Source organism: Hemicordylus capensis, chromosome 2 (assembly GCF_027244095.1).
Source record: "Hemicordylus capensis ecotype Gifberg chromosome 2, rHemCap1.1.pri, whole genome shotgun sequence".
Taxonomy (NCBI): Eukaryota; Metazoa; Chordata; class Lepidosauria; order Squamata; family Cordylidae; genus Hemicordylus; species Hemicordylus capensis.
In genome coordinates, this window is record NC_069658.1 from 358,588,555 (window position 1) to 358,608,042 (window position 19,488).

Genomic DNA, 19,488 nt, shown 5'->3' on the forward strand with positions numbered 1-19,488 from the left:
CCTGGAGCTTCCCAGAACTCCCTGGAGGATTGGGAGAAGATTACTGTTGGCCCATGAATTAAAAAAATCCTGAGCTTGATGGATCTTTAGTGAGAAAACCTTGCTAGTGGCTGTGGAGCGAGAATTAGATTAGATTTCTTTTCCTAAACTGTGAGCTTGCGTTTACTAACGCCCTTGCTAGAATACTGGCACAGTGCTGGCATGGCCCCAGCTAAGATCAGATGCTTGTTCCTTGAGTGCTTTATAAATACCTCCAGATAAGAGATGGCTTCTGGGAATTTGCCGTCTAATTATATAAGGGGGAAAGGGAGGAAGAATTGTTGCCCCAACTGGATGTCTTGATGAACCTGTAAAGAGTGCCAATGCAGTGCTGCATTTTGTAACATAATCGTAGACAGAGTAGTGGAAGCAAATAACCTAATATTACTTAGGTCGAAGGGGTGCCAAGGAGCTTAAAGACTTCAGACCCAAAATGGAATCCAAGGCCTCTATGTTTGTCAAAGGCGGGGGGGGGGACTAACTAATATACTGTCAAATGAAGGTATTGGTTCCAATAATTGCTATGCCTATGTGTTTATATACGCAGTCTACATGGAGAGTTGGGTTGCCAAGTATGACATTTTAAAAAGCAGCAAATTTCAAGTTAGATCTTAAATCAGGCTTAAGAAAAAACATTTGTTATTCACAAGACATAGATAACTAAGTATTCATAGCAAAGATGACATCTGCTCCATTTTACTAATTCTAATGTAAACCTAGAAACACATTCCGCTCCAGATTTGGAGTATTCGTGAGTGGATCTGAACCGGGCTTTCTCTGTGGCTGCCCCAGGTCTTTGGAATATGCTCCCTACAGAAATACTCCCTACTAGAGAATATGTTTCCTACTGAAATAAGAACATCTCCTTCTCTGTTTTTTTTCAGGAAGAACCTCAAGACTCTCTTGTTTTCACAGGCTTTTAATTAGAATTAATTTTAATAATTTTAAAAACTTGTTTTAATATCTATTTTATTATATTGTCTTTATTGTCATGTATTTTAATTTGTAACTTTTAAACATTTTAAATTTTGTACACGGCCCAGAGATGTACACATATCAGGTGCTATAGAAATATGATAGATAAATAAATAAATTTACACAAAGAGTGCAACTGTCTTGGCATTTCTTGAAACCTTATTTTGCTTTGCTTTCTCATGTTTTAAAGCACATTTTTGAGAGTTTGGGCACTTGTTTGTTCCCGTGCTGGAATATACATCACCAAAAATCTTTTTTAAGAAGTGTGAAAACTCACCTGCAACAAGGATATGGCATTCCTGCACCCTAGCAGCTAAGCTCCCACTTCCCCATGCTTTATTTGGGGATTCGATCTGATACCATCAGCACAGTATGAGGGCTAGGGCTGGCACTAAAAATAAAAAAAATGCTGTGGAGGACATCTCAAAAGATGATCTGTTGGGGAATGGAAATAAGTTCTGCAGCTCAATCACCATATGAAGAAGAGTTGCCTGCTTGAAATTAAAAAAATGACAGTAGCTGGGCAGGGACAAGGCCCAAGGTCAATGCTGATGTGCCCAGGGATAGAGCCCAGAATGGTTCCAGACACCAGGGGGACCCAAGGAACTGAAAGTCAGGAGTCTGGAGGCATTGCTTAGTGGGTTTTGTTAGGGCTGGGAACAGAGCCCAGGCAAACTAGTTCTAGTCATTTAAAGTCTGCAGCTGAAAGCAAGTAGTTCTAAGCAGAGTGAATGGAGCCTACTTCCTACTTACAGTATTTTAGCATGGTGACTCTTACCTGGTACCCACTCTCCATGTTTTGTGTATTTGATTTGTACCCAACTGTCAGCACATGGATTACAGGTGTGTTGTAATATGCATGGATTTCCAAACTGTTTTTCAAATAATTGCAGAAGTGCTGAAGTGCACCTTGGTAATTTTGGAACCTGGACCTAAAGGCCTTTTGCCTCCCCTACTACCCCCACCCCCGCAAGGTAAGCATCATCCCCCTCTACACACACACACACACACACACACCCATTATATATGCAGTATTTTTAACACATGGGTTCTTGAGGGCCGAAACATCAACTGAACTCACAAGGATGTAAGGATGTAAAACAAGTCTATTTATGCAAATATGCATTAGCAGAAACATTTCAATGCTCATATTCCCATCCCACATATTTCTTTCCCCACTCCCCACTCTGTCTCTAAAGGATCCAATATTTAAGCAACTGAATTTGCAAGAATGTAAAGATGTAAAACAAGACTCTTCATGCAGATATATGCATTAGCAGAAACCTTTCTAGTTGGAAAGCATTACTACCAGAACGAAGGGGAGGAGGGCGTGTTTGGCAGGCGCACACGCTTTTGACTTCCCAGAGCAACTCCTTGCTTGCAGCAGGAGGGAGGAGAGGAGGGCAGGTACTGAACCGTGGCTGGGGAGCGAGGTGTGAATGGCTAGCAGAGAAGGGGGTCCAGCCAAGCCGGACATTACCTGTTCCCGGGGCTTGAGGGCTCTGACAGACTGATGGAGAATGAAGGAGCGGCAGGCATGCTACCTTCATAGCTGCTGATCTCTCTCTATAGCCACCTCCAGCAGGCCCTTGGATTTCTTCTTGAGGTTCCAGTGCCTGAAAGCCAAGTGCTTCTGGTGTTTTCCTGAGTTGGCGACTGGAGGGCTCCTGCTACGGTGATGCTCCCGCAGTCCTGCTTGCCATGAAGGGACTGAGAAGGGCATTGCCAAAGGCCTCTCCCTGCTCGGGACTGTCTCAGAGTCCTCAGACTCACTCCTATGGTGGAAGAGCCTGCCAAGCCTCCTGAAGCTCCCTTTCTCCATGCTGAGCGGCAGCAGTGCATGCTGCTGCTGCTGGGACACCTGCCTACCAGAAGCCGCATGCAGCAGCACAGGAAGGGGCAGGGTATGACAGGTGAGACTCAGAGGCAGTCATACTGAGAAGCATACTGCTTCTGAGTCAGAGAGAGAGAGAGTCGGCTGACTAGTGCTTGGCTCCATGCACTGGGGCTGTGTGGATGATTTGGGGGGCGGGCAGAGACATCAGGGGCTGTGGGGGCCCTGGACTTGTGCCCAAAAGTCCAGTGGGGAATGGCGCTTCTGCAGAATTGGCTTTCCATGTGGATGTGGTATAGAAAAGGAATTGATTCTGTTGGAAGGAAAATAATTTTAAAAATCCATTTGCTATGCGGAGAGCTAACCAAGTTTTTCTCTGGATTGTGGCCAGTATTTGTAACATGAATATGTTCATTGGGGGTTATGGTTCATTGCGCAAGGATTAAGGATGTGATCTCTATTAAAACATTTGTCACTTGTTGGATGGACACCTAGGCTAAGTGGTGAGCACCCAAGGTGCGCAAAGAGTGGCACCCAGCTGTTCAGTAGGCATGAAGTAGGGAGAGGGTGTCCCCATGCATCCTATGCTTCCTATGGTATTCTAACGTAAGGTATATACCTTTCTTTCCTATGGTATTTTTTTTAAATTACAGGAGATGGTTCATAGCTACAGCAAGCATCATTGAAAAATCTCTGATTTTTTCTATTATTTATGTGTGCATTTTTGAAACAGGCAAGCTGAGCTGTGCTTGTAACTTCAGAATGCATTCGTTCTCCACTTTTGTAGCTGGTGTCTGCTTTACCTGTGGCTTATATAGATTTGTTTATTTTTACATGTATAGTCTATGCTTCCTCCAAGAAGCCCAGAGTGCTGCACATGGTTACATTTCTCCTCCCAGCAGCCTTATCAGGAAGGTTATGCTGAGAAATAAATTACTGTCCCAGAGTCATCTAGTGAATTTCATGGCTGAATGGGGATTTGAACATGGATTTCCCCAGTCTAGTCCAGCACACTAAGCACTGTATCACTCTGTCTCAGAGTTCCTCCTCCTCCTCCTTTCATTTTTTTTAAATAATCAGGCAGACGGTGCTGCCCTGGTGATGTCAGAATGCATTTACTCTCCACAGAAGCAGCCTTTTGTAGCTATTCTGAGCCTTACTTGTGGTTTGTACAGTTTTTTCCCCTGTGTATGTGTGTGCTTGTGTTTTGATCCTGCCATGTTAGATCCAAATCTACACACTACTGTTGTCCTGTTAAGGACTATAAAGCAACTGGTGTTTTCCACATTTCTCTGTATCTCTGCTGATGAGCAATTGAGATTTGTATGCTTGTGCATGTACTTGTATTTTGATCCCACTTGTTAGGTACAAATCTACACTTTACCAGTTATTGCTTAAGCACCCGCCCAGTCCTGGCTGCACCTCCACAGCTGCCCACAATTGGCTCTACCTCTCACTACCTGTGGCTCCACCCATCACCTGCCCTGCCTAGTGCCTGCCCCCGTCATGTCTCAAGACCCACCAGCCACCACTGGTCAAGATAATAAGGCTTCTTCCATTCAGAAAGTAGGCTAAAAATGACTAAAGGGGAAACAGTGGCACTGACTCTTTCATTAATGGCTACTGTCCAGAAAGGGGAGGAGAGCTGGTCTTGTGGTAGCAAGCATGACTTGTCCCCTTTGCTAAGCAGGGTCCACCCTGGTTGCATACGAATGGGAGACTACATGTGAACACAGTAAAATATTCCACTTCTGGGATGGAGCCGCTCTGGGAAGAGCAGAATGTTCCAGGTTCCCTCCCTGGCATATCCAAGATAGGGCTGAGAGAGAATTCCTGCCAGCAACCTTGGAGAAGCTGCTGCCAGTCTGTGTAGACAATACTGAGCTAGATGGGCCAATGGTCTGAGTCAGTATATGGCAGCTTCCTATGTTCCTAAAACAAAAAACTCAGACTAGTCTTTCTGATCAGTTGGCAACTCTAAATGGAAATTCTTACATTGACATTGTCCTGTGATAACTGCAGTCCTCACATTAACAGTATGATCTAAAAAATACAAACAGATCCTCTCTAGGAACCAAACAAGATGCCTGCCTTAAACAAAGACACACACAGAGAGACACAAACACAGAGACACACAAACACACCTTGCTGCAAAAAGAGAAAAGATACACAGATTTGGTATGGTCAGCTCTCTTGATTTTGTACTACAATTTGCCAGGAAGAAACAATAAAGGCAAATGATTAACAAACTAGTCAGGTAATTTTCATGAGGCTGAACATTATTTTGAAGATTGTGCCACATTGCCAAGCTGGGAATCTATTCAGGTGCAGAAATTGAATTGGATCTTTTACATTCAAAAGGCTATATTTGCAGAATAACATGTCCTGGGAGTATTCAGTGGTTCCTTTAGTTGGGAGTAGCTATCCCTGGTGGGGGTGGGGAGGAAAAAACAACTAGCTTGTTATTAGTCAATAGAAAGTTCCAAAATGTAGTGGTTGCTTCAAGCACTGGCATCCAAGATCAACTGAGCATTAGGGCTGACGCAAAAGAATTAGCCTGACAAAAGAAATTATCAAGATTTCAAATGCTATCAATATTTTTCAAGAGTAATTCTTATTAGGAAGAGAGTGCATCCAAATTATCCATCCAACAGGCATCACATAACATTGAAACCAGTGGTAGGATCTATAATGTGATTTCTTCTTGTTTTACCAGAGCAAATGGAGCCTTTATAAAGAGTTCTTGCTCTTGTTTTGATCCCCGCCCTGACAAAGAGTGGCATTTTTGCAGCTAGATGACTGAATTCTTTGTAACTACACTCTTCATAGCAGACGTGCATGACAGCTCAAGTTTCATTTTACCTTCTTAATCTTCTAAAACTGCATTCCTCATTCCAGTTGGTGTTTTCTTTCCTTTGTGCGCAGACTCACTTGGTTTTTGTTTTCTATACTCCTTTTACACTCCTCCCCCTCTGTTCCTAAAAACAGGATCAGCTTCTTGAAAAAGAGTAGCTGAGCCAAATTATTAATATAATTTACCCTGGTACAAAGCCAGAATCACTCAAGTAAAGTTTTTGGGGTGTGTGTGTGTGTGTGTTTTTTGTTTTTTTTTTTAATACACCTTCTGGTTCATAATCAGACCTAACTGTTCTCCCTTGTCTGAAACATGCGTGGGAGTAGCAGCCTGGCAACACATGAGTTAACAAGGCAGCATGTGTTAAGTTGAGCTAAGTGAGTAATGCACCTAGTTAAAGTTTTCAATGCGGCTGCAATGTGGAGAGCGAGAGAAAGGGAAAGGCAAGATCAGGAGCTGTTATCTCGTGAGCTGAACTCGTTTTAAAGGGGTCACAAACACAAGGTCAGTAGTACTCAGAGAAATTAGTAACCTGCTTCAGTTTCTTGTTTTCACAGCATCCTTTTTCAGAGAGAAGCCTCACTCAAGAAGAAGGTTTAGCTCCTAGAACTGATGACCCTTCCTCATCAGTATGAAACCTTAGGGTAATGATTTAAAATACAATAAAGCTGGATTTTCAAGGCAAAGGCACTCGTGTCTCAGAGTTAGCTACTGTTGAACCCTCGATCAGGGTAAATTTTATTCAGGCTCACACACATACACCTTTGTTTCCTGCTTTTCGCAGGCCATGACTTGAATGTGGAATTAAGTATCTGTTTCATTTTAACGTGGTGCAATAGTTGGTGAAAGGTGCTAAGCAGGTTGAGTTACTTTTATGCTGTGGGAGGAATAATGATTTCTCAGGTTGTTCGGGGATTATCGAGTCAGCTAAGACAAGGTCGGATACAAAACTGCCACTCTGCTGAAATTCAAGCAAGGCTGTTTTATTTCCAGGTATGCCAAAGTAATGTTTGCTCTCAAAGTGGCTTGCCTGTGAGAAAGCAGAGGAAACTAAGAAATGTCTTTTAAAATAACATGAAACATTGGGTGGTTCTGAGAGACCGTGTGTAAGTACTGGCCTGCTTAAAATAGGGGAGAGGAGGGTGGAGTATATTCATTCATGTGTTTTTTTACCAGAACACCTTCTGTTGTTCTGTGGTGTGATCATTGCACTACTTTCACAATTATTATTTGAATTCCATTATTTTAAGATGGACCGTGTTGCAAGAAAGAAAGATCCCCTTTCAATATTTTGAAATAATGCATTGTCTGATGGAATCATCATGCTTTGAGTGGAGTTAGTGAAGTTTTCTTGTTTTGACCAATACTTATCTGCACCACTGAATGGAACTTGGGTTCCTCCTGACTGACAGAAGTTGTCCACAAGTTGGATATAATTCTGCTTATGGGTACTTATTCACAAATGACTCATGCCAAACTTGAGTTATGAAGCAAAAGTATATGCCATACAAATTGGTTCATGAAGCATTCCTCTGAAATATAGGAGGCATCTATTTCATAGTAATGCAGTAGTACAGTTGGGTAATCCCCCCGCCTTCTTTTCTTCACATAGGATGGTGGTTTTCAGAATTTAAAATTACAAGTGAACTTCATGGGAAGTTCTTGAACAACCCGTTTGTTCTGGTCAACGTCATGCGGACTTTTCTGGCTGTACTTGAGATTGGAGTTTTTCACTGAAAGAAAAACATGGATGATTTAGCTTTATTTGACATGTTAGAGTGTCCAGTGTGCCTGGAGAAGCTGGATGTCTCAGCAAAAGTGCTCCCATGCCAGCACACCTTCTGCAAACCTTGCCTCCAGAGAATCTTGAAATTGCACAAGGAGTTGAGATGTCCTGAATGCCGAACACTGGTCCGCTGCAGTATTGAAGAGCTTCCAGCCAACTCACTTTTGATCCGCTTATTGGATGGCATCAGATTTGGGCCCAGTATGATGAAGTTTGGATCACTCCAACGATCTGGGGTCCTCTCATCTCCTGCCTCCATCAGAAGGGTCAAGGGAGATCCAAGAACTGTACAACTCAGTCAATACAGACTGACTTCCAATCCCAGGATCCCTGTGGAAGGGGTAAGGATTCCCCCCCCCCCAATTACTGCCTTTATTAGCAGGACATTTTAAGGCTGCTTTTCATTGTAAAGTTTAATGAAGTCATTTAATTACATTGCTGGCTGATTTCTCCCCAAGTTACCCAGCTATTTTAACAGGATTTATGCAGTAGCTCTCTTTAAGTTTAAATGTATTCCATCTGGAACAATTTCAAACAAAAACTCTGGTTCATGAGTTTACAGGGGATTGCCATCTCCAGCTGAGCCCGAAATTGTGCTGAGACTTTTCAAGTGACATTGTAGTACTTCTATTTCCAATACCTAGATTAAATCAGCAAATGGGGAATGTATACATGTGGGAGAGCAAAACTACTTTCACACCTGTCAGAGAAGGTTTGATTTTTTGCAGAACCATTAAAAAGTAATGTTTTGTCTAGTATCATAAGGAGGGGAGAAGTTATCTTCTATGAGACTCGAATCAAGTTATTTGATCCTCTGAAGAGATTTGGCTGGGTCTGAATATGGATAAAAAGTAGGTCAGCTGTGCCCTAGATTCTTCCTACTTCTGTCACACCAGCCCTTCTTTGTTCAAGTGCCTTTTACAAAAAGTTCACCATGACATAAGATTTTTCACTGCTATATTTGGCTTCACACTAATGTGAAAGCACAGAGTGTGGGGACATGAATGCTTGGCAAAGGCAGGGGCTTCAATAAACAAGGGCAGATAAGAATCACATATAGTTACTTACTACTGGGTGTGCATCTTAAACAGTTTTGCAAGCGTTTGACTTTGCTGGGAGGTGCCTGCAGTTTGCTATATCTAATATAAATGCATTCCTTTAGGGAGTAAATGTGTCTTGAAGAGTCCTACTGAAGTTTTCTTTCATCAGTGGCCATTTAGAGTCAATCAAGAGTTGTGTGACTGTGTAAGAGAAAGACATTTTAAGAACATCACAATCATTTTATATTGTGACCCAAATAAAGTTAGGTTTAGGCTAGCCCATGATCTTTTATTTATATGTGGCATCATTGTTTTTCTTTTAATAAAGGAACAGCCCAAATAAACACCCAGAACAAGTTAGAATGGGTGAAAATTACCAAGTCTTTTCTCCCCATACCTGTCAAACTTGAAATTATCTATATCCTAGATCAGTCACTTACCTATCAGATCTAGTTTCACCCACCTTATCATCATCACATGGCAAAGACATCTGCAATATTCATTGCATAATGCAACTTATTCATAAACTGTGAAATCTAGGACATGGTACTCCGGCACCAGACCCACTGAAATGAAGATGGCAGTGTCTGGAGGATTAGAAAATGCCAGTCAACAAACCAAACCTCCTATGGTATGGTTTCATTTTAAAATTTGGGTAAACAGTTAAAGCATGACAGAATCTTACTTTTAGAAAATAAAATTCTCCACTTCAAGTCAGGTTTGAGAACATTTCAAGCTGCTGAGCTTAAAACTTAGATATGGCAGGGTACAAATACCTGCCAGCAATGCCTTGCACGGACAGGTCCAATGGAACTCGTGGCTTGGAAGACTATTACGATGTAACATCTGGACAATAAGAGCTGCCTGTAAATGCAAATGGGAAATGATCCAAGAATAAGAGAAAGCATCAAGATTTTAAAAGCACAATTGTATTTGATTTCATACATCCTGCAAACCAATAGTGAAAACTTTGCAGTTTTCAGTCCCATTTCCGAAGGGGTGAATTTGACATGATCTAAAGAGAAAAAACTCAGAACCTCCCATTTGAAATCCTAGCTCCTCATGCCTCTCTTTTAAACACAATGCATATTACAATTCCTTTTTTGGTGTGTTGGGGAGGGGAGGGGTATTATTACTCAGGTCTCCAGACTTCCTACAGATACATCATAAAACTATATATGATATAGCTACAAAATGTAAAAATCAATCCCCAAAATGACAGCGTGATTTAAAAACTGAAGGAGAGGGTAAGGGTTGCTTTGGGAAACAATATCATAAAGTCTTGTACCTGTGCCACAGTGGGTTTTTTACCTGTGAATATGACATAACATCCTGAGAAAAGGAAATCTGAAGATTTTCCAGGGAGGTGGTATTGATTCCTCAGAAGGGAAACACACGGGCTCCACCCAAAAATGAAAGGAGAGGGCATTTCAGTAGGAAGCCTTGTGACTGCATTCTTACATTATACAAGAGTTCAGCAAGACTTATCAATGCTCTGTACAAAAATGATGATAATCTTGAGCTATAAAGAATGCAGTGCATTAATAATTGGTAGCTATCTGTACGAGGAGATCAGTAACCCACATTTCCTTAGCCAGGGTGCTGGGTCAGATGTATATACATTTTTTTTAAAAAAAACCAACTCTAGAATATCTTGATAAGAACAGTCATATTTTGAAGTGACTAAGATTATTATCTAAATGCCTGATACAGGATTGCAGGTGAGGAAGAAACAATTGTTTCACCAATGTGGAAATACTTTAGTGCTCTAAATTCTGCTATCAACCCAATTCCAGAACTGGAGCATGTTGTGTTAGTTTGCATAAATGTCCATGCACAATCTAGGCTTTGTGGCTATTATTGGCAGGGTCCAGGGCACATAACAGGAAGAAGGAGCCCATGCTGCTCACATTAAAAGCAAGCCTCCTTCTGCTAACACATGGCACAATCTCCGTGTGAACTGGGCTGTATATGGACACAGCCCACAGCTATTTCCAGAACAACAGGGGGCATGATTGTGGAAATTGTTACAGACTGTTTCCATATATAGTCTGGTTCACAATGAGAATTATTTTTATGTAATGTCATTCATGGAAGGGGCTGCTTGGAAAAAGCAAATGGGAGGTTTGCCTTTGTTAACTGACTCTAGGTATTAAAGAAAAGGCTGATACTTCACATAACAGGAGGTAGAAACAGCCAACATTACCTCTAAGAAACATGTTGTACACTTAATATTTCATGCTCAGTTAACACTATGAATGCCCTCTTATTTAAATGTCTGGAACAGATACTGTTGGAAGTTTTGAGGTGGGAAGCATGGCCTAAAAGTAGGCCATGTAGACTAATTTTTCATAATTACCTTCACCAAATAAGTAGATAGAGGAGGAGAAGCTGATGATGGTATCAGACATGAGGCACCCAGATTTGCTTTGAGCAACTGCTTTGGGATGGCCTTTAAGCCATCACCTAAAAGCTGTTGATGGAGCTGTTCCATCCCTTCTGTGAATCACCTATTGTGCAGGTGAAGATAGAAGAGAAGAGGAACTAAGAGGATGAGCTGCCAGCCAGGATGGCCCACCCTCACCTTCAGCTTCTTGATGGAAGCAGGAGTAGGAGTTCTGGGCATGACCCCTTCTTGGATTGTATGACCTTACGGCCTGCTGTTTTATACCAAAGGAGACCCATTATCCCTGTAGGTCCCCAGTTCAGAAACAGGCTGAGGAAATAGCTATTAGCAGAGTATTTAACCACAGTTATGGAGGGGTGGGGAGCAGCCTGTCATCCTTGACTGTAGATCAACAGTGCTGAGTGTGCCCCCCTGGTGTCAGCTCAGTAGAGAATCTGTACCAATCACATTGGCAAGGCTGGCACTAGTCTAAAAATTCTAGTCCTCTAATCCAGCATGTATCTTCTCCCATAATTAACTCCATTGGAATAACTTGCAAATGTTCAGATTATCTGATGAGGCCTCTCGGATTATCATGAGTGCAGCATATATAAGACATTTCCCAAAAATATATATTTTTTTATCAAAAGTCAGCAGGGCCTTTTCAGTTGATTTTGAAAAACATCAAAGATAATTAAAGCCACTAGTGTTGTTATCCAACCAACAAATATCTGCCCAGGTTCCTTATGGTGATCTAGCTCCTTAAAACTAAAGCACGTGTCAGAACCTCCGAAACAGGCCTTTTCATATGTCTTTGACAGTATCCTCGTCTTGAAATGGCTAGATTAGAAAATAGTGATGAATACAAATAGTAAAATATCATCAGTGAAAAGAAAAGCTATTACATTTCAGAGAATAGTTAATCAGAAAAATAGTAAAACAGAAGATGTTTTAGCATTTTTATTTACATTTAAACCACAATAAGTTCTGGCTCTATATTTGCACTCTAATTATCTGTTACAGTGACCCAGTGTTCATATTTCTCAAAAATAAATTATCAGATGTCATCAGAAAGTCTATTTTAAGAGAACTGTTGCATTTATTGAAATGCCCTGCTTGATGCTGGATGACATATGTAGCATCTCTTGCTGATTTCTGACAGGGTTGTCAAGAACTCCTCATTCAACTTTGCCTTCTTCTTTGCTCTCCTAGCCTGACTATAAACCTGCACAAAGGCAGCTCCATCTCCACCAAGCTTAGATTGCCCTGCCATACAGTTACATTTCATGCCTCTGTCTTCTGGCATCATGCAGTCACATTCCTTCATTCAGTGAATAGCTCCTTCCTAGATCTCAGCAGGCAACTTGCTTACTGGCTAGATCTGCAAGAACAGTTTTGCACATGGCAACACCTCTTCACAAGTTTTGCAGCGCGATGGACATGAGCAAGTAAATGTTGATAGACATTCAATTCACACATCCATGATTTCTCATAAGGTAGCTCTCTATGGGCAGTTGAGTATATTCAACTTTTATTTCCATTTGAAATACTGTTTATATCAGGAGATGTCCAAAAGACTTGAGGAATGCAGAATGCACCCAGTTCTGAGGTGTGGCACATGCATTACTTACCCTTAATAAAGCATGCCACCTCTTAAGCCCCACTTACTGAAATAAAATGAAATGAAAAGCAGCTTAAGTGTGAGTAAACTGATGTAAGTGGTTTGTTACATTACAACACTGAAAAATTTCGGAATGTGTACATATTGTCCAGAATCACTGAGGTCAGATGAAACTTTTGGGCCTCTTAAGTCAAGGGTCGAGTTCAGATGTACCGGGAAACCAGAGGTCCCTTCATCTCCAGTTTCCGTACATCCAAATTTGGCAAACCAAAGTTCAGGGCGAATAAGGACCTGCGGTTTCCTTCGCCAAACTCCACTCTGTAGTTTTTGTCAGACTGGAGTTTTGCCTCCAAAAAAACAAATGAAATTTGTAGACCATCCCAAACTTCCATCTCTGGGTGGTTTACAACAACATAAAACACATTAAGACAACAATGAAAACCTTAACACAATTCAAAACCACAATTCAAATTAAAAAGCTTGGGTGAATAAAAATCTTTAAAGACTTTTAAAAAGTTGTCAGAGATGGAGAGGCTCTTGTTTCAGCAGGGAGCACATCCCAGAGTTTTGGGGCAGCAACAGAGAAGGTCCATCCCTTTGTAGCAACAAGAGGAGCTGGTGGCAACTGCAGATGAATCTCTCTGGATTATCTCAATGGGTGGTGGGCCTCATGGCAAAGAAGACGTTCTCTTAAATACCCAGGGCCTACACTGTTTTAAGGCTTTATAGGTGATAAGCAGCACCTTGTATTTTGCTCGGAAATTTATTGGTAGCCTGTTTAGTTCTTTTAGTACAGGAGTAATATGTTCTCTCCGAGAGGACCCAGAAACCAACCTGGCTACCGCATTCTGTACCAACTGCAGTTTCCGGACCATGTACAAAGGCAGCCCCACATAGAGTGCATTGCAGTAGTCAAGTCTGGAGGTTACCAGGAGATGTACCACTGTTCTGAAAAAGAAATGGACACAGCTAGCGTATCAGCCAAAGTGGATAGAAAGAACATCTGGCCACCACCTCAAACTAAGACACCAGGAAGAATTTTGGATACAGAAATACTCCCAGGCTGCATATCTGTTCCTTCAGGGGAAGTGTGACCCCATCCAGAACTGAAGATCACAATTGTCCAACTAGGGATGTGTACAGAACCGGTTTTCCTGGTTTGGCTCGAATCCGGACCGGATTCAAGCTGCCCCAGATGGTTCAGGCTCGATTGAGCCAGGGCTGGTCCAGTCCGGGCACTGAGCTGGGCCAAGCCAGCCTGCGAGCCAGCTGGAGGAGTCTACTTGTAAAGGGGAATCCAGTGAGGTGGATTGTGGTGACACAAATGGCCTCTGTCACTTTAATGGCTTCCGTGCGCACATGCGCAGAGGCCCGAACTGGACTGCAGCCTTAAGGAGGCATCCTGCCCTCCCTCAGAGAAACATTTATATCTGTCAGGCCTTCTATAACAACCCCCCTGCCTGCTAGTATAAGCCATGTCAGACAAGGGTCAAGAGAATGGGTGGTAGGCCACAACATTCCAAGCAGCTTGTCCACATCCTCAGGAGTCACAAACTGAAAGGTTCCAACCTAACCACATAAGAGGAGTTGCTGGACACCTCTGCATCAGACACTGAAGTAACTGTGAGGTCTAAGTCTGAATATGAGAGACTTTATCCACACACAAAACATCACAGTGGGCAACTGATGGTTCCAAATTCTGATTCAAGGAAGGAGGGGCATAGACTAACCCTCTCACAACCCTGAACAACTCCTCTGGAAATGAGCTTGTGAATGCAATACAGACAGAAAAGAATCACTTCTTTGCCATACATATTGCCTGAGCATAGCTCTTCAAATGTGCTCTATGTTGTAATATGTCAGATTCGAGTTGAGTCTTTCTCCACTTGCACTCTAGTCATCTACCTTGTCGCTTCAGCCTCTGTAATTCTTCCATATACCAAGGGGCCAGTTTTGAAGCAGGTTGGAGAGGACTCTTAGGAGCAATCATGTCTACTCCCCCAGTGAGTTTGCTGTTCCAATTCTCCACCAGGGCATCAACAGGATCACCAGCAGAGCCAACACTAAATCCCTCCAAGGCTTCTTGGGATCCTATTTGATCCAGTAACCTTCCTGGATAGACCATGGTCATGAGTTCAACCTTAGCCAGATGGTAGTCCATCCATGACAATGGGGAAATCACAGGAGTCCCCACCCACAGAACACCACCCTGATCAGAGTTAAAGACCAGTTCATGTGTATGACCAGCAATACGCATCAGTCCTGAGACCACTTGGGATAGGCCCATAGTCATCATGACCATTATGAACTCCTGAGCTGCCCCAGATAAATTGGTCCCAAAGTGAACATTTTAGTCCCCCACCACCATAAGTCTGGGAGACTCCAACATTGAGCCCGAGACCAAGTTCGTCAGCTCAGTTAGGGACTCTGTTAGGCAGCGAGGTGATCAGTGCACCAACAGAAGTCCCAGTCTATCCCTGGTTGAGTAGTTCTTTTTACATGAACACATGTGCAGTCATTTCACACAAAGGACTGGTTTGAACAAAATGCCAGCTGCAACACATGATCAGGACAGGATTGTGCTGATGTCACTGAAATACATCCCAACATGCTGTTGGGGCATCCCTTAATCATGTGAGGGCGATATTCTTCCCTTAATCATGTGAGGGGGATATTAATCATGTGAAGGGGATGGAGCCAGCACGGTGTAGTGGTTAGAGTGCTGGACTAGGACCGGGGAGACCCGAGTTCAAATCCCCATTCAGCCATGAGACTAGCTGGGTGACTCTGGGCCAGTCACTTCTCTCTCAGCCTAACCTACTTCACAGGGTTGTTGTGAGGAGAAACCTAAGTATTTAGTACACCGCTCTGGGCTCCTTGGAAGAAGAGCAGGATATAAATGTAAAAATAAATTTTAAAATAAAATAAAAAATAAATATTCATCTGAATTGCCTCTCTATTCATGCTCCAAAACCCTGCTTATACATATCTGAATAGGGCTTATATTTGTATCTTATGCCTTGTTCTATTGGACTGTGGCTATTTCTACTGCCTCTATCACTTTCCTTTATCACCATTGCTTTGATAAACATAAAATAATGTCAGCACCTAGTGACACAAAACACACTTGCTTCATCATGCCACAGCAGCTAGCGTGGGAAAACATATATAACGCTACTGAAAATCTTCAAAAGCCCACTAAAAAACTTAGTCTATTTTCGGAAATAGAAAATCATCTGAAATGCCAGATGCTGTTTTGATGCACCTTAGGAGTTAAAACAATTAAGATGGGAAAAGAACTTAAAGGTGAAGAGGCTCTTGGATATAAGAAGGAATGCAAGCACTTCTCTGGGGACCTGGTTTTCAGGGACCTGGTTTGTTGGCTCCTATCCATTTTTGTATATATTTTGATTTTACTTTTACAAGTAGGTGGCAGGAGTTGCATGTTGCAGCCACCTCCGGTCAGCAGCTTTTAAAAAGTAATAATAAACCCAGGACACTGCTCCATCCTGGGGCATATGTTCTTTGGTTGTTGTTGTTTTGTTTTGTTTTTAAAGACCACAGTTGGGCTTCTGCCACCAGTAGCACAAGTGATAGTGTAAACAAGTTGTAAAAGTACTTGTAAAATTGTGTGTGTGTGTGTGTGTGTGTGTGTGTGTGTGTGTGTGTGTGTGTGTAAGAGAGCAAGAGAGAGAGAATGAGAGAGCGCAGAAGTGAATTTGTTTCTGGAAAAAAGTGAGCCCTATTTGCAGCATTCTCTCTCCAGCATGTCCATTTAGGAATTAATGGAAATCAATCTGAATGGATCCCATATGGGTCCCTTCCTGTTCATTCTGAAAACATATGCACATTCCTATTACTAAGCTTGCCAGCATAATGTAACCTCATTTCAGAGATGTCAAGGATATTCACACCAGCAGCCCTGCCTGGACTTGTGCAGCTCTACCGGGGTAGGACTGCTCATGTGAAGCGCCAGGATTGAGGCTGTTTCACAGAAGAACCTCGGGCAATTATCTAGGTAGAAGGGTGTGCACCCTTCTACTCAGGCACTCAGTTGTGTGTGGGCATGGACTGCAGGCAGGCTCAGCACACACAGAACCGGGTGGCAAGAGTGCTCAACTGAGGGGGGATCCCTCAAAACACCATGCACCATTTGCTGCTCAACAGCCGTTCAAGCAGCAGAGCCTTAAAACTTAATTTGATTATGTGCAGGGAGGCAGCCTGCCTCCCCACCAGGCCATTTCAAGAATATATATGGGGAGCTATTACAGAGATGAAGAGCATGAGCCAACTAATCTCAGGTTCAAATCTCTGTGCTGCCACAATATCACTATTGATGTTATGGCAATATCACTACTATTGTAGCCTATGGAAAAGCCATTGTCAGTATGGGAATAATAAGACTGATTTAACTTTGAACATTATTGCAAATTATATAGATGGACAGACATATCTTTATATATATTCTGGTGTGTGTGTGTGTAGCACTATGCACATAACATGTTGTGCAGATGGTGTTGATGATCATGGTAATGGTGGAGGAGGAAAGATTTAGGAATTGTACTTGCATAGCAAATAATTTTTCAATGTCTTATTCGATTTACAATGAAATTCTAATGGGGGGGGGGGCGCAATTCCGAGACAAATTTCTATTATTTGTGCTGTTTTGATAACTACACAAGCATCATGGATGTGAAGTCTCCTCTAAAAGGAGGGCAGAGTTTCTTTAATAATGTATAGTATACTGTTCAATAGGGAGGACAAGGTGAATCATGGCATACACAAAAATCAGGGCAATCATGAATTGTTACAGAAAAGCAGCCTTAGATCTGTAAAGCCTGGGCAGAGAAACAAGACTTTGCTTTTAAAAAATCTTCTCAAATGTAAAACTTCCCTGTACACAGTAGTAAATTGCAGGGAACTCAATTTATCTAACAAAGATGAATAAAGAGTCTGGAAAGAGCAGAACACAAGGGAGTTTAAAAAATTTAAAAGATGATGCTTTTGACCATTAAATCCATTCTCTCCCTGTGCAATATATGGTAACATTCTAAGGAAGAACAGGCTTGAGTCAAAATAAAGGGAGAGGAAGAAGTTCAGAGCTGGTGCAAACAAGTGGTACATACAGAACTATGTTACTGGATGAGTCCCCCCGCATAAGAATGGATTCACTGGATGTTGTGGTGTTCAATTCATTCTTCCTTCTCTCAGTCAAGAATTTGCTTCATGAATTACAAAGAGCTGTTTGGGTTATTTTGAACATTATGTAGGTCAGCAAACATCTGATCAAACTGGGGCAGACCAAAAGAAAAATCCCAATGCTGCAAACTCAAATAGATGTCAAAAATCCTTTGAGATTTAAAAAGGCTTCCTGAAAAGTCTTCTTTTGTACTCCCAATGTAGAAAAAAAGAGAATAACAGCCTTCCCAAACAACTGACGAGACAGATATACTCAACTTCAAAGTATACTCAACTTCAACATTGCCATCTTCACACATATTCCTATTAGGGATGTGCAAATTGATTCGGGTACAAATCTATTAGTATCTGAATCTAGCTGATTCAGATGATTTGGAGACAAAACAAATCACTTCTGTGGTCCATTGGCTAGATTCAGGTACAAATCAAATCGCGCATGATTCAATTTGAATCGATTCGAGATTCGGATCCCTCCTATTAATTCCCCCAAATTCTCAGCTTTCATTTAAAAAACAAAACCAAAAACCTCTAAGCTCTAGCCCTTGTAGAAGTGGAGTTATGGAGCAAAATGTGTTTTTGGTGTGTGTTTTTAAAGAAAACCAAACACTTTTTGTTTTTGTTTTTGTTTGAAAAACACTATTTTTCAAGTGTTTGGATTATTTGGTGTATAATAACTTTCCCTCAATGAATCCCTATGAAGATTCATTACACACCTTCATTTCATCTATTCATTTTGACTGTCTTTTCGACAGTACCAACTGTCAACTGCCATGTGCCAACTATACCCCACACCCACCCTCAAGGCAGTGGGGTACTACGCAGTTTATGTTCTCGAAATATTTTCAACTGTTTAGGCTCTTTGGTGTCTAATAACCTTTCCTCATAATGAATCCCTATGAGGATTCATTACACACCAAAGAGTCTAAACACCTCAAAAATTCCCAAAACATAAACTGAGTACCCAGTGGCTTGTGGGTTGGCGGGTAGTTGGAACATGGGATGCCACAAATTCCTCACCCCCACCTGCAAAGCAGTGGGGTCAAAATGAACAGAAGAAATGAAGGTGTGTAATGAAGACACCAAAGTATCTAAACACTTCAAAAATACCTTTAAAATAAACTGAGTACCTCATTGTGTGTGTGTGCGTGGGGGGGGGGTGTAGTTGACACATGACAGTTGATAGTTGGCACTGTCCAATGATAGTCAAAATGAATGAATCCTCATAGGGATTCATTATGAGGAAAAGCTATTATACACAAAGAATCCAAACACTAGAAAAATGACTGCACTTTTTGCTCCATAACTCCACTTCTACAAGGGCTAGAGCTGAGCTTTTTATTTTATTTTTATTTTTTAAAATGAAAGCTTGGGATCCATGTTAGGGTTAGGATGTGGCAAGTTCGAATCCCCATTGTTTCCTATGGTGGAAATGTTCAAAATCATTAAAAACTAAATAAATTCATTAAAAATCAACCAAGTGTCCCACTGCCTTGAAATGTGGGTGGTAAGTGGCACCCATGGGGACCGACCTGCAACCCAAATTTGGTGCCCCTAGGACCTTGTTAAGTGGTCCAAATTGGTCCAAATCTGAATTGTACCAAAGTAAATACAAATAGAATCTGGGGTGATTTGGAGGGGGTAGATTTGGATACAAAACAAATCAGAGGTGATTTGTTTGGGGCACAAATAGAATTTTTAAAAAATCAATTTGTGCACATCCCTAATTCCTATATACAGTATATGCTTTAATACTG

At 41.7% G+C, this 19,488-nt stretch overlaps 2 protein-coding genes across 4 annotated transcripts in view; one reads left to right on the top strand and one right to left on the bottom strand.

The window, feature by feature from the left end:
- Nucleotides 1–5,760, bottom strand: part of GRXCR2 (glutaredoxin and cysteine rich domain containing 2) — a 30,331-nt gene extending 24,571 nt beyond the window's left edge. The window contains exon 1 of the transcript XR_008316853.1: nt 5,711–5,760. The gene's annotated coding sequence lies outside the window, so the exon portion shown is untranslated. The remainder of the gene's footprint in view (nt 1–5,710) is intronic.
- A 212-nt stretch (nt 5,761–5,972) lies between these two features.
- Nucleotides 5,973–19,488, top strand: part of SH3RF2 (SH3 domain containing ring finger 2) — a 120,712-nt gene continuing 107,196 nt past the window's right edge. Inside the window, exons 1-2 of one of the 3 annotated variants that reach the window (XM_053303004.1) lie at nt 5,973–6,206; nt 7,315–7,829. In XM_053303004.1, the coding sequence (XP_053158979.1) occupies nt 7,449–7,829 (381 nt within the window). In that variant the 5' untranslated portion in view covers nt 5,973–6,206; nt 7,315–7,448. The other 2 variants (XM_053303005.1, XM_053303006.1) reach the window with 2 other exon arrangements.